General features: G+C 35.9%; 2 protein-coding genes and 1 non-coding gene across 6 annotated transcripts; 2 read left to right on the plus strand and 1 right to left on the minus strand.

Moving 5' to 3' along the window:
• Positions 1 to 1,350: 1,350 nt before the first annotated feature.
• On the plus strand, positions 1,351 to 12,967 carry LOC127097259 (squamosa promoter-binding-like protein 1). Of its 3 annotated transcripts, none has more exons than XM_051035761.1 (15): positions 1,351 to 1,497; positions 2,159 to 3,095; positions 3,293 to 3,474; positions 4,634 to 5,214; positions 5,780 to 5,854; positions 5,942 to 6,049; positions 6,154 to 6,271; positions 6,369 to 6,510; positions 7,079 to 7,223; positions 7,516 to 8,151; positions 8,623 to 10,054; positions 10,142 to 10,197; positions 10,322 to 10,374; positions 10,498 to 10,616; positions 12,605 to 12,967. In XM_051035761.1, the coding sequence occupies exons 2-11, from the start codon at positions 2,488 to 2,490 to the stop codon at positions 9,070 to 9,072; spliced, it is 3,045 nt and encodes a 1,014-aa protein (XP_050891718.1). In that variant the 5' UTR covers positions 1,351 to 1,497; positions 2,159 to 2,487; the 3' UTR covers positions 9,073 to 10,054; positions 10,142 to 10,197; positions 10,322 to 10,374; positions 10,498 to 10,616; positions 12,605 to 12,967. The 3 variants fall into 3 exon arrangements, with proteins under 3 accessions (XP_050891718.1, XP_050891717.1, XP_050891716.1); XM_051035760.1 differs by lacking the exon at positions 1,351 to 1,497 and adding an exon at positions 1,608 to 2,076; XM_051035759.1 differs by lacking the exon at positions 1,351 to 1,497 and adding an exon at positions 1,608 to 2,062.
• TRNAF-GAA (transfer RNA phenylalanine (anticodon GAA)) lies at positions 9,795 to 9,867 on the minus strand. Its single transcript has one exon. It is a non-coding gene; the product is annotated as a tRNA-Phe (tRNA).
• LOC127097260 (autophagy-related protein 8i) lies at positions 9,964 to 10,967 on the plus strand. 2 transcript variants are annotated; one of them, XM_051035762.1, is made up of 5 exons: positions 9,964 to 10,054; positions 10,142 to 10,197; positions 10,322 to 10,374; positions 10,498 to 10,616; positions 10,707 to 10,967. In XM_051035762.1, the coding sequence occupies exons 1-5, from the start codon at positions 9,964 to 9,966 to the stop codon at positions 10,802 to 10,804; spliced, it is 417 nt and encodes a 138-aa protein (XP_050891719.1). In that variant the 3' UTR covers positions 10,805 to 10,967. The 2 variants fall into 2 exon arrangements, with proteins under 2 accessions (XP_050891719.1, XP_050891720.1); XM_051035763.1 differs by having other exon boundaries at positions 9,968 to 10,065.
• Positions 12,968 to 13,385: the final 418 nt, after the last annotated feature.

Here is a 13,385-nt window from a genome sequence, read left to right on the forward strand (position 1 = left end):
AAATACAACACATTCAACACACAAGCAACACATAAACAACAAAACAACAGACTACAACAAATAAAATACCATTACTATAACTAAACGATTACAAGCATCAAAATAATTTTGAACATATTATACATCATCCTGTGAACGTCTCTGTCAGTCTTAATATCCACCCAGACATGCACTTCTCCATTTTGGTTGAACGTGGACTCAAGCCATTGAATTTCTTCTAATCCTTTCACCATCTGTAATTTCTCCATCTAACCAACGGTTCAACGTCCGATTAAGACGTTCAAACGATTATATATTCCAAAGTCGAATCTTTATCGGAGGTGCGACTGCTGAAAAAGTTAAATCGACATTTCTCTTGTGAATGTATTCAGACATGTTAAAGAACAAAAAATTGAAGGAGATTGAAGTAGAATGAAAGAAAATGGACTTGGAGGATAAGAAGTAGTCTGTAAAAATATGGGAGATGCGCATGTTATTTATAGATGAACCATGAAATGTATGCGCCAATGCCCTAGGCGCTACACACACATGACAATGCATGCACCAGATGCATGGGCGCACACACTAAACCACACATGCATGCGCCAAGAAGCATGACGTCTAAGTGCAATGCCATTAGGAGCATGCGCCAACTCCAATGACGCCTCCTTTAGATCTTAATTGGATGCGCCAATTCATCTGATGCATCAGTTAAAAAAGATGACTATTTTAGTATATTTTTTTGATAATTTTAGTTATTTTGATATTTTAATTGAAAATATTGATTATTTAAGAAAAACAATTTTAATGGGTTCGTAGTAACTTATTTGATTAAAAAAAATATTATTCAGTAGTATTGTGCACATGTACCCAACATATTCAAAGGTTACATAAATAATGTTCACTTTTTTCTATTAAAATAGTTTGTGTTATTTCTAATCAATTAGCGTTATTTTCGCCTCTTATACACATATCTCTTGGCCTGTTGGCCATAATCGATGACCAAATCCACAGAGACGTTGACTGTCTGTAATGTGAAAGTAGTGTCAAAGAGCATTGGACGGTAAGTAGTATCAAAGCATGTGAAAGATTGCTAATAATGCCACAATGAAGAAAGAGAAACTTTATTAAAGAAGTATTAGGAAAACATTAATCTCAATAACTAAGATTTATATGTCGCCTAATACAATTCCATTAGACTAAAAAAATCACATTACAAAGCTTGTGATGAAAAAGTGTCATCATATGTATGCTATACAATCAATTTAATAATGGGAGTAAAAGAGGGTGTCGTGTTGTGGTCACACGCGGTTGGGTTGGGGTTGGCAATTTGCATGTGGTGATAGGGAAAAAAACAGAGCAAAGAAAGAAGTGGAGGAATGTGACGTTTACTTAACGAAACGCGGTGTGAGTTATACTACTATAAGCTAAGATACAGAGAATTTGTAGTGTAAGTTTGAGCAATGTGTGGATCTACGCCAACAAATGGCATCTTTTTTTGGGTCCTCATCCCATAAGGTAAAGTGCTACAGACACGCAGTGTGCTCTACTGCCCCACCACTTTCAAGCCGGTGGGGTGTACTATTCCCAATCCTTAACCCCCACTTTGTATTCATTAAAACTCCAAATAAATAAAATATCTAAAATGTCACGGATTTGAATCCACGCTCATCGGTTGGATATATCTCGCACAGTTGAAATGTGGCGGATTTGAATCTACACTCATCTGTTGTATATATCTTGCAAAGTCGCAACTTAACTGATATAACCGGAATTATTGACACAATTTCATACTATTTAAATTTCGTAATTAGTATTGTTCTAAGTTTTTCTTTCTTTTAATTTGTGTACCTATCTTTTGTGTAAGTAGTGCTCTATAACAGAATATACCATCACACCGTTTTCTTTCTTTCTCCCTAAACGAAAATAAAAACAAACTAACATTTGAAACGTACTAATTCGTCGTCATCATCATAAAAAATAACGCCGTTTCCGTCCACATAACCTGTTGGTCATTTGTGTACTGTAATTTTCGACATTCACTTGCCGCCGATCTGCTTGCTTCTAATTTTACCTCTCTGACGTACGTCTTGCTCAGTATGAGAATTTAAGTTTTCATCAATTTGTTGTTCAATTTTATCTTAATCTTTTTTTTTTAATTGTTCTTTTTGAATAATAGGAAGGAAGAGCTTGTTTTCAGTATTACTTTGAGGTCAGTTAGGTTTCTGTTTCAGAGTATTTGATTTGGGAAATTGGAAGAGTTGATGATTTGTTGCTTGTAGAGTTGTTGTACTTGATTATGTGGATTGCTCTTAATTGGAACCATGGTTGTGTGCGTGTCCTTTTTTTGGACTGTTGGGGATGAATTGAAGCTTGGTGACTTTGATTTGTGTTGTTGAATTAATTGGTTTTGTACTTTTAACTAAATTTAGGGTTGATTATTTGTGATGTGGACTAATAATTAGGTTCAGAATTAAGATTGAGAGTTTTTGATTGTGAATTGTGATCATGGAAGCTAGATTGGGTGCTGAGGGTTATAATTTTTATGGTGTTGGTGGTTCCTCTAATTTGAGTAGTATAGGGAAAAGGTCTAGAGAATGGAATTTGAATGATTGGAGATGGGATGGTGATTTGTTCATAGCTAGCCGTGTGAATCCGGTGCCAGCGGATAGTCTGAGAGTGGGACAGCAATTTTTTCCTCTTGGGTCTGGGATCTCGGTAGCCGGGGGTTCCTCCAACACCTCTTCTTCATGCTCTGAGGAAGGAGATCTTGAGAATCCCAAAAGAAACAAAGAAGGGGAGAGGAAAAGGAGAGTTATTGTTCTGGAAGATGATGGTTTGAATGAGGAAACTGGTGCTCTTAGCCTAAATCTTGCAGGACATGCTTCACCGGTGGTGGAAAGGGAGATTACAAGCTGGGATGGTATAAATGGAAAGAAAAGCAAAGTAGCTGGAGGTACTTCGAGTCGAGCTGTTTGTCAGGTTAAAGATTGTGGTGCAGATCTGAGCAGAGGTAAGGATTATCACAGACGTCATAAAGTTTGTGAGATGCATTCTAAGGCTAGTAGAGCACTTGTGGGGAATGCAATGCAGAGGTTTTGTCAACAGTGTAGTAGGTAATTTTTTTTCTTATTGATTGCTTTCTATTTTTGCTTTGGTTGATAATTATGTGTAAAAGAAATAAATACTGTTGCTATTAGTTAAATTACAATTCCTAAGTGTAACACATAGCTGAAATTGAAAACCGTATCTGATAGTTAAGCGTTTGATGTGAATAACACTGTTGCATGACATTCTTTTACTCCATCAATAGGTTTCACATGCTTCAAGAGTTCGATGAAGGAAAGAGAAGCTGTCGAAGACGCTTGGCTGGCCATAATAAACGGAGAAGGAAAACAAATACTGAAGTTGTTCCTAATGGAAGTCCAACAAATGATGATCAGACCAGTAGTTATCTCTTGATAAGTTTATTGAAGATACTTTCAAATATGCATTGTAAGTATTTGTTGATTTCTTTAAATCATTATCTTTGTATCTAGAGCCCAGAAGAATTGGTTTGAAATAAGGACAGCCATGGTTTTAAGTTACACCTGTACATGGAGTAGTTTGTTTGTTTTTTCACACAGAACCACTTATAAGTTCAAACTAGGTCAGCACATTGCTTCTGCAGAGAGATGCATGGAAGAAATTATCTTCTTCCTCAAATTTCTATTTCATATCATGTTGAAGACTTTGGTTTAGGTTGTTCACTTGATTTCTATGAAAAATAGTGTGTCAAATGGAAAACAGGATGGGCACAAAAGAGTTAGTTTCAAATTTTGTCCATCCCTTTTTCTATTGTTGGTTCTTAAGAGTTATAAAATTGGATGCCTAGAATGGTTTTATATCATAGAATACTTTTGTCTCCCAGAGGAAAAGGCTTGAAATAACAGTTTAGAAGAGGCAAACGAAAACGCCCTCACTTATAAGGCCTTATCTCATTCAATGTGAGATTCTTAAGTCCACTCCTCATGCCTTAGACTAGAAATCGGGCGCGTAACACGAGTGACTTGATAGCGGTAACCTGATAATAGGTGGTCCAGCAGATCTTGGATAGAGCCGGATCTCATCTTAAACCCTACAAAACCAGCCTGTAAGGGGAAGACTGACTCCATTTATAAACATATATTAAGGCTTTATCTCGTCCAATGTGGGACTCCTAACAACTAACATGAGTATTCATCATCTCTTTATTATGTTGGCGTTAAATTGACCCGATAGATCAACGAATGGCCTCTAAAGAGGATATGGGGGTTACAATGTTAATGGGCACTTATATTGAAACTAATACTATAAGTTTTGTTCTCTTCCTTTTGAGAATAATACACATGTTTCAGCAATTGACGTGCAATCAACTTTTAGGAATTGTAAAATTTTCACTTGTAAGTGTCAATCTTGTGTGATGGCAAACTTATGCTTTACGAAACTGATTATTTTTATAACAATGAGGCACTTATATATTGCATCATATAGCTAGAATGACATTTGGGATCGAATGATGATATCTATGTTTACTTAGTAAGAATATTCTCACATCTTCTCTTCCTCTGATTGCTATTTATGTTATGACTGAGGTTTTCTTGGGATATATATTGACATTTTAAATTAATTACAGCTGACAGGTCAGATCAGCCTACAGATCAGGATCTTCTAACTCATCTTCTAAGGAGTCTTGCTAGTCAGAATGATGAGCAAGGGAGCAAGAACTTGTCAAACCTTTTGCATGAACAAGAGATTTTGTTGAGAGAAGGGGATTCTTCTAGGAAGTCAGAGATGGTGTCAGCTTTATTCTCCAATGGTTCTCAAGGCTCTCCAACTGTTATAGCACAAAACCAAATATCTAGGAATAAAATGCAACAAGAAATGATGCATACTCATGATGTTAGGACCGTTGATCATCACCTCGTATCTTCAATAAAGCCCAGCATTTCAAACAGTCCTCCTATTTACTCAGAAATCAGAGATAGTAGTGCACAAATAAAGATGAATAATTTTGATTTGAATGACATATACATTGACTCAGATGATGGCATGGAAGATATAGAAATATTGCCAGTCTCTACAAATATTGGCACTAGCTCTGTTGATTACCCATGGACACAACAAGATTCTCATCAGTCAAGTCCACCTCAAACAAGTGGAAATTCAGATTCTGCATCTGCCCAGTCCCCTTCTAGTTCTAGTGGAGAAGCTCAGGTGTGTTTGTTTTGCAGCATTATTTCAAATCGTCTATTTTACTCATGCTTTTATCTACCATCTTTGCACTCAAATGAAAGTGAACATGTCCCCATGATTAAGATTATTTGACTTAATTTATAGAATTAAGGATGTTTTATTAAGGCAATTTATGATGTTGGTTGGTTCTTGAACTTACCAGTGTAGTAGTGATGCTTTACATGTTTTGAGGCGCTGCCTTGATGCCGTGACTGTAACAAGTAACATGGCTCAGGGCCTTTGACTGGTTTGTTTGCATGATTCCTATGCTTTCTTCTCAACTGCTTGCTCTATGCCTTCTTTTATTGTTGTAAAATTCCAGCCATTGCTCCTTTTAGTGTTTTGATCAAACCTAAAGTGCCTGCCAAATATGTAAATAAAATAGGATATTTAGTGGAAAACACCACAGATTAAATCAACAAGAATTGGTGATTATTTCTCGTTTCTAGCCTTCGCTGTTGAACAATACTTTTACATTAAATTTATATAAACCGAGAATTTGAGACTACCATCATTTAACTGTTAGTTTTTTGTTTCCTCCATTCAGAGTCGTACAGACCGGATTGTTTTTAAACTCTTTGGTAAAGAGCCAAATGAATTTCCTCTTGTACTTAGAGCACAGGTACTTTAAACTTTCTACAGCAGCTAAGATTAACTTCTCATTTTTTTTCTTTTGAAATTTAATCATACTGAGGATTTCAATTGGCAGATTCTTGATTGGTTATCCCACAGTCCTAGCGACATCGAGAGCTACATACGACCTGGTTGTATTGTTTTGACTATCTATTTGCGTCAGGCTGAGGCTGTGTGGGACGATGTAAGTTTTTTTCCTTCTAAGACTATTAACCTGTATACGTTGGCAGTTATTTCTGCTAACATGTAACAATCCTCACCTTAGATGAGTTGATTACTTTTTTGCAGCTGTGCTGTGATCTGACTTCCAGTTTGAGTAAGCTGCTGGATGTCTCAGATAATACATTTTGGAGAACTGGATGGGTTCATTTCAGGGTGCAGCATCAAATGGCATTCATTTTCAATGGTCTCTTCTCATGTCTCTGTTGTAGTTCTTAGGGGTCAAATTAACATGAGTCAAAATTTATTTATATGACTAGGTTTATTCTATTTTTATGGTGCAGGTCAAGTTGTAATAGATACATCGCTACCTTTTAGAAGCAACAATTATAGTAAGATTTTGACTGTTAGTCCAATTGCTGTACCAGCATCAAAGAGAGCTCAATTTTCTGTTAAAGGTGTAAACCTAATGCGCCCTGCCACAAGGTAGTCTCTGTTGCTTTGTAATGCGCCCTTAGGGCTAGTTTGTTTCAACTTTAAAGTAATGGATTTTTTCTTTGTATTTTCAAAAATAGATTTTATAAAACTCTTTTTCAAAATATTACAAGTTTTTTTATATTCGTTTTTCTAAATTGAAGGATTAATTTTGACATCCTATAACATAAACTTACATTATTGAAAATCAAAACATAGTCGAAATCGCAATTTTCTCAAAAAGTTGTATCTCAAAAATGATTTTTACAAAAACCTATTTGAAATTTTGATATCCAAAAAAAGTTTAAATAAAATGATGAAATATCTAAAATAACAGTTTAAGAATAACTATTCAAACAAAATTTTTATTTGAAGCTTTTATAAAAAGTTTCTTTGTAATTTTTTTTACACAAAATTATGTTACACTTAAAAATCATTTTTAAGAAAAGCCAAAACAAACGGGCCCTTAATGCTATCTTTTAAAATGACTTGAACCTACTCTCTGAGTTCCAGGATTTTGTTTTAATATATGTATTTTTTGTTGGACTGGTGTTTATATGACCCTTAAATTTGTCCTTAGGTTAATGTGTGCTTTAGAAGGAAACTATCTGGTGTGTGAAGATGCTCATGAGTCAACAGATCAAAACTCCAAGGAGCTTGATGCACTTCAGTGCATTCAATTTTCATGTTCGGTCCCTGTGACGAATGGAAGAGGATTTATTGAGGTGCCTTTTCTTCTCTCACAAATTATCTAACGAGAAAAAGTAGGCAGGGAATACAGGCTAGTTGTTACTAAGTGAGGGGATAATTTCCTCTTTTACCCATTTTAAACTTTTATGGTACACTTTCACACACGTTGATTACTGTTGAGTGTCAGTGATATCCTAACTTATAAGTTGTCTTCAAATTTGAATGCATCCATTTTCGAGTGTCATATTTTTTACCGAAGATAAGCACTCCTGCCTCAATTCTATGTGGCTGAGCCTAAGCTTTCCACTTCATTTTTTGATTTGTTAGATTGAGGACCAGGGCTTGAGTAGCAGCTTCTTTCCTTTCATAGTGGCAGAGGAGGATGTTTGCTCAGAGATTCGTGTGCTTGAGCCTTTACTTGAACTAAGTGAAACTGATCCAGATATTGAAGGGACTGGAAAAATTAAAGCCAAAAGTCAAGCTATGGATTTCATTCATGAAATGGGATGGCTTCTTCACAGAAGTCAATTGAAATATAGGATGGTTCACTTGAACTCTGATGTAGATCTCTTTCCATTAGAACGGTTCACGTGGCTTATGGAGTTTTCCATGGACCATGATTGGTGTGCAGTGGTGAAAAAACTGTTGAATGTACTGCTTGATGAAACTGTGAACAAAGGAAATCACCCTACCCTGTATCAAGCACTTACAGAAATGGGCCTCCTTCACAGAGCCGTAAGGAGAAATAGCAAGCAGTTAGTGGAGTTGCTCTTGAGATATGTTCCTAAAAATACATCTGAAGAACTAAGACCCGAAGTCAAGGCACTAGGTGATGGAGATACTCTTAGCTTCTTGTTTAGACCTAATGCTGTTGGTCCTGCTGGTTTGACACCACTCCATATAGCGGCAGGAAAAGATGGTTCTGAGGATGTACTGGATGCTCTTACTAATGATCCTAGCATGGTAAAATTTCTGCCACTGTAACTTATATCACTATAAGAATATGTTTAACACTTGTGTGTTTTATTTGGACCTTCGCTGCATCCAACTCTTTTTGTTTTTTATATTTACAAAGCTGCATTTAACTTTGGTTTATTCTGTGAGTTATCATATCTGAATCTTGCTTATAACTTATACAACTTCAATTACTTGAATTATTGTCACATTTATTTACTGCTAGGGACATTTGAATCGTTTTTAAATTTGATTGGATTTAGTTAATGGAGACTACCAATCGTATCGTTGGATGACCTGCCAAACTATTTTGATGACTAAAATTGTCTGACTTCTCATGTTTGATACAGTACCGTGTTTTGTGTGAATGAGCAGAATTATGAACCCCTCAACCCCATTCCCCCCTAATTGCGTCCTTTTAGAAATATAGTACATCATGCATTCCAGAGCGCAGCATTGGTAACGTGTTTTTCATTACAGGTGGGAATTGAAGCATGGAAGAATGCCCGTGACAGCACAGGCTCCACACCTGAGGATTATGCACGATTACGCGGCCATTATACTTATATTCACTTAGTGCAGAAAAAAATTAACAAGAGACAAGGAGGAGCTCACGTGGTAGTTGAGATTCCAAGCAATCAGACAGAGTGCAATACAAATAAGAAACAGAAGCAAATTGAGTCTCTCACTGGATTTGAGATTGGAAAAGCTGAAGTAAAACGTGGCCAAGGGCACTGTAAACTTTGTGATACTAAAATTTCTTGTAGAACTGCAGTAGGGAGGTCTATGGTATACAGACCTGCAATGCTCTCTATGGTGGCCATAGCAGCAGTCTGTGTTTGTGTGGCTCTTCTATTCAAAAGCTCACCTGAAGTTCTATACATGTTCCGTCCTTTCAGATGGGAATCATTGGATTTTGGGACAAGTTAAGGTTTCATTGATTTGCAACTAATAAAACTTGATAGGTCATGTATGGATGTGTTCATAAACTAAATGACCGAGATTTAGGACTGGTTCTTTTCTTTGTATTGAGTAAATTGTGCAAATATTATTTACATACTCCTATTTATTATCCTTCTATGGACATACTTGTAAAATGAATGTGAAAAACTCTGTTGTTAAAACTCAATTTGTTAGATCCTTCGTAATTTAAGTGTAATATTTGAATGGAATAATCAGTAGAATACTTGTCTAACCAAATTCATTAATAATTAAATCTCCAATACATATTGAAACAGTACTATTTAGGAGAATAACAATACATGTAGTCAGTTATCGCTATCTACATGAGCTTTTTTACCTTAAAACTTCCACCGAAGAGTTGTAAAAGTAAAAAAGATTAGAAATATTGTTATAACTAAGAAAATTAAGTAAAGAGTGATGTTTTACCTTGATTCTGAGCATCAACAAAATGATTGTGATGCACAAGATTATGATAGAAATCTTTCAAATATTTGATTGTAGTGGAGCAAATCATTCAAATAATTTGAAGGATGTTTGATTCTAGTGGTGCTACAAATAGTATGAACGTGTCAATGGGAGATAAGGAGGATTAGCAATATCATTATCATGATTTTAGACGAACATTCATCTGTCATATTTCTACCCACGTCACAATCTCATACAAGCCCAAAACGTCAAAATAAGGAAACTGCGGTGAGCGTGGATCGAACACGCGACCTTCAGATCTTCAGTCTGACGCTCTCCCAACTGAGCTATCCCCGCTTGTTCGAAAATATTAATAGTCAGATATACGACTCATAACTTTCTAGGTCGTGCTTATCCATAACAATCATCATCTATAATAACATAACATTTTTTATGTTGACCATTGGATCTATTAATAGATCTGAACTCTCAAGTTTGAAGAGGAAATTTCTAAAATGGGAAGAACCTCTTGTTTCCAGGATGAGTATACTTTCGGTTCGTTCAATTCTTAATTCCTTTTTAAATCATCCAATTTAATCATCAATTTTAACGCCAGTTTTGGGTTCTGCAGATCAAAGGCTCGAAGAATCGCGTGATATTATTGCAAAGTTCCCAGATCGAATCCCTGTAAGTCCCTTTCCTCATAAATAAACCCTAGCGTTCATCGATTTTAGTTTCTCCCCAAATTGAATTTCAGTTTTTGCTCACTGTTGATAATAATAATAATAATAATAATCATTTTCTTTTTCAGTTGATTGTGGAACGGTATTCGAAATGCGATCTACCTGAATTGGAGAAGAAAAAGTAAGACCAGAATCACTATAGCTGTATAAATAAAAATTACGGCAATATGATTAAATTTGATTTGATAAATGCATAAAACTATGTTAGTAGTAATTTTAGAATTTGTTGTATTATTTGTTATAGATATCTTGTTCCACGAGACTTGTCTGTTGGGCATTTCATTCATATTTTGAGTTCCAGACTTAATTTACCGGCTGGAAAAGCTCTTTTTGTATTTGTGAAGAATACTTTACCTCAAACTGGTAATAAACTTGCACTATCCTAATCTTGTTCTAATGCGTTTTTTTTCTTTTTAATTTTGAATTGTGGTGTGTTTGTGATTGTTTTTGCAGCTAGTGTGATGGACTCTGTTTATAGATCATTCAAGGATGAGGATGGGTTTCTTTACATGTATTATAGTACTGAGAAAACCTTTGGATACTGCACATAATGGCAACTATTAAACTCTCTACACTTGTAAATAGTGTAAATATTCCTTTATTGCATTCTTATTTATGTACCTTCCCAATTACATTGAACCATTTGGGCTACTATGAGTTTGAGAATTCATGACTGTTGATAATCTATATGAAAACCGCTCTTACTAGCCTTAACATCTCTGTATCTTCCTCTCATATAGGAAAACACAACAAGTGTGTAAGGTATTGCTACGTTCTTGTTGATTACTATGACTAAGAAGTGGATTTCACTTTCTCTGCTGCATTCTTCACGGAAAACCATTCTATCATTTATTGTTAGCCTCTTTTCACTTGCTCAACTAGGAAAACTCCGAACAAATGTCTGTCTTCTCTTATTTATCCTTGCAATCTTGTTGCCATTTGTTTGTTTCGTGTCTTTTATAGAAACTTTAGCCACCCAATGCATCAATGATACAAGTTTCCTTTCGTGTCCTTCATTCAGTTTTATCTAATTTAATAAAAAGTAATGTTATATTCACAAAAGGTCTTGTCTATGGCGATGCTCTTGGACCGCCCTAAGAGAGGTGAAGACGAAAGGGTGTGGATTGTCTCCAGTTAATTCAACATCCAATAAAATATATACCATACAATAAAATATTGAAAATCTAAAAAACATGAAAAAGTGGAGATTGAAAGGTGGAGATTTCAATTGCTCCCACTCCAGTTAAATTTCCACGGAACGGAATCTTTTCCCAAGACGAAAGGCCGCTTAGGTATCGCCTCAACGTGAGTTTTCCCTCGTCTGTACGAAAAAAAACGTAGGATAAGACGTGTCTTGGATAAAGAGAAAGTCAGAGTTATTACTGACTCATTACTCCCTTGGAAATATAAATTTAATTGTCCATATTTAACTAGGTGGACGATGACCTTTTCTGAGAAAATTCTAGGTTCTAGAGATCCATATAAATACACCACCCTTCAAGGGGGAAAAGGATGGACTCTAAGTTATACACACTTTTCACAATTCAAAGATCACCCCACTTGTTAGTGTCTTAACATACATGATCAACTTAACCACCCGCCTACAATCCTAGCAGCGCCGACCACCAACAGAGCCTCTCACCTCATGTAAGTTGTTATCTTAAATAGCCTCAAACACCACTTTATCGTCGGCGTGAGCAAGTCATTGCCACCAAAACGTGTTATATACCTACGAAGGCCTATGAGTCTCCCTGCCTTTGCATGAGGAACACACACACATTTACTTTTCGACCAATACAGTGACGCCCACCATAGGGCCTAGTGAAACTAACCTGGGCCACATCTCCACTCTAACACTTCCATCTCCCTTCTAAAAATGTCTGAAATGGTCCTATGTTAGGAAGCAAACACTGTCGTCCAAGGTATCTCCGGGAGAGGCAACTCTAGAGTTGTTCGAAGGAGATATGTGAAACAGGTGTTCGCGACAAATGTTATATTCATTGACTTTCCGAGAAGCTCCCTAGGGAAAACAGTGGTTAACACCATTTTCTCCAAGGAGGATGTCATGGGCATCAACCCTCACAACAATGATCCCTTGGTCAACATCGTTCAACATGACAATTGATATATCAAGCGCGTCCTGATAGTTCCGGGTAGCTTCGTCGATGTCCTCTTTTGGGCATTTCATTCATATTTTGAGTTCTAGACTTGATTTACCTGCCAGAAAAGCTCTTTTTGTATTTGTGAAGAATACTTTACCTCAAACTGGTAATAAACTTGCACTATCCTAATCTTGTTCTAATGTGTTTTATTTTATTTTGAATTGTGTTGTGTTTATGATTGTTTTGCAGCTAGTGTGATGGACTCTGTTTATAGATCATTCAAGGACGAGGATGTGTTTCTTTACATGTATTATAGCACTGAGAAAATCTTTGGATACTACACATAATGATAATTATTAAACTCTCTACACTTGTAAATAATGTAAATATTCCTTTATTACATTCTTATTTATGTAGTACCTTCCCAATGACATTGAACCATTTGGGCTATTATGAGTTTGATAATTCATGACTATTGATGATCTCTATGAAAACCGCTTTACTAGCCTTAACATCTCTGTATCTTCCTCTCATATAGGAAAACACAATAAGTGTGTAAGGTATTGCTACGTTCTTGTTGATTAATATGACTAGGAAGTGGTTTTCACTTTCTCTGCTACATTCTTCTATGAAAACCATTCTAACGTTTATTGTTAGCCTCTTTTCACTTGCTCAACTAGGAAAACTCTGAAAAAATGTTTGTCTTCTCTTATTTATCCTTGCAATCTTGTTTCCATTTATTCGTTTCGTGTTTTTTATGGAAGCTTTAGCCACCCAATGAACCAATCATACAAGTTTGTTTTGTGTCCTTCATTCAGTGTTAGATTTTTTACTTCACTTTAACAATGTATCTCCCATTGCCTCTTCAATATCATGGCACGACACAACGGGAACAATTTTTTTTCTCATTTTCACTTTATTTAATTTAATAAAAAGTAACTTGTATTATTGTAGTGTCATATTTGCAAAAGGCCTTGTATATGGCAATGCTCTGAGACCGCCCTTAGAGAGGCGGAGACGAAATGTCGCT

This window comes from Lathyrus oleraceus, chromosome 6 (genome assembly GCF_024323335.1).
Source record: "Lathyrus oleraceus cultivar Zhongwan6 chromosome 6, CAAS_Psat_ZW6_1.0, whole genome shotgun sequence".
NCBI classification, from domain to species: domain Eukaryota; kingdom Viridiplantae; phylum Streptophyta; class Magnoliopsida; order Fabales; family Fabaceae; genus Lathyrus; species Lathyrus oleraceus.

Coding starts and splice junctions, on each gene's coding strand:
- LOC127097259 (XM_051035761.1), top strand. CDS start 2,488: ATGGAAGCTAGATTGGGTGCTGAGGGTTATAATTTTTATGGTGTTGGT. Junction 5,855..5,941: donor CTCTTGTACTTAGAGCACAG/GTACTTTAAACT, acceptor TTCAATTGGCAG/ATTCTTGATTGGTTATCCCA. Junction 6,272..6,368: donor AATGGCATTCATTTTCAATG/GTCTCTTCTCAT, acceptor TTTATGGTGCAG/GTCAAGTTGTAATAGATACA.
- LOC127097260 (XM_051035762.1), top strand. CDS start 9,964: ATGTTGACCATTGGATCTATTAATAGATCTGAACTCTCAAGTTTGAAG. Junction 10,055..10,141: donor ACCTCTTGTTTCCAGGATGA/GTATACTTTCGG, acceptor TGGGTTCTGCAG/ATCAAAGGCTCGAAGAATCG. Junction 10,375..10,497: donor CCTGAATTGGAGAAGAAAAA/GTAAGACCAGAA, acceptor TATTTGTTATAG/ATATCTTGTTCCACGAGACT.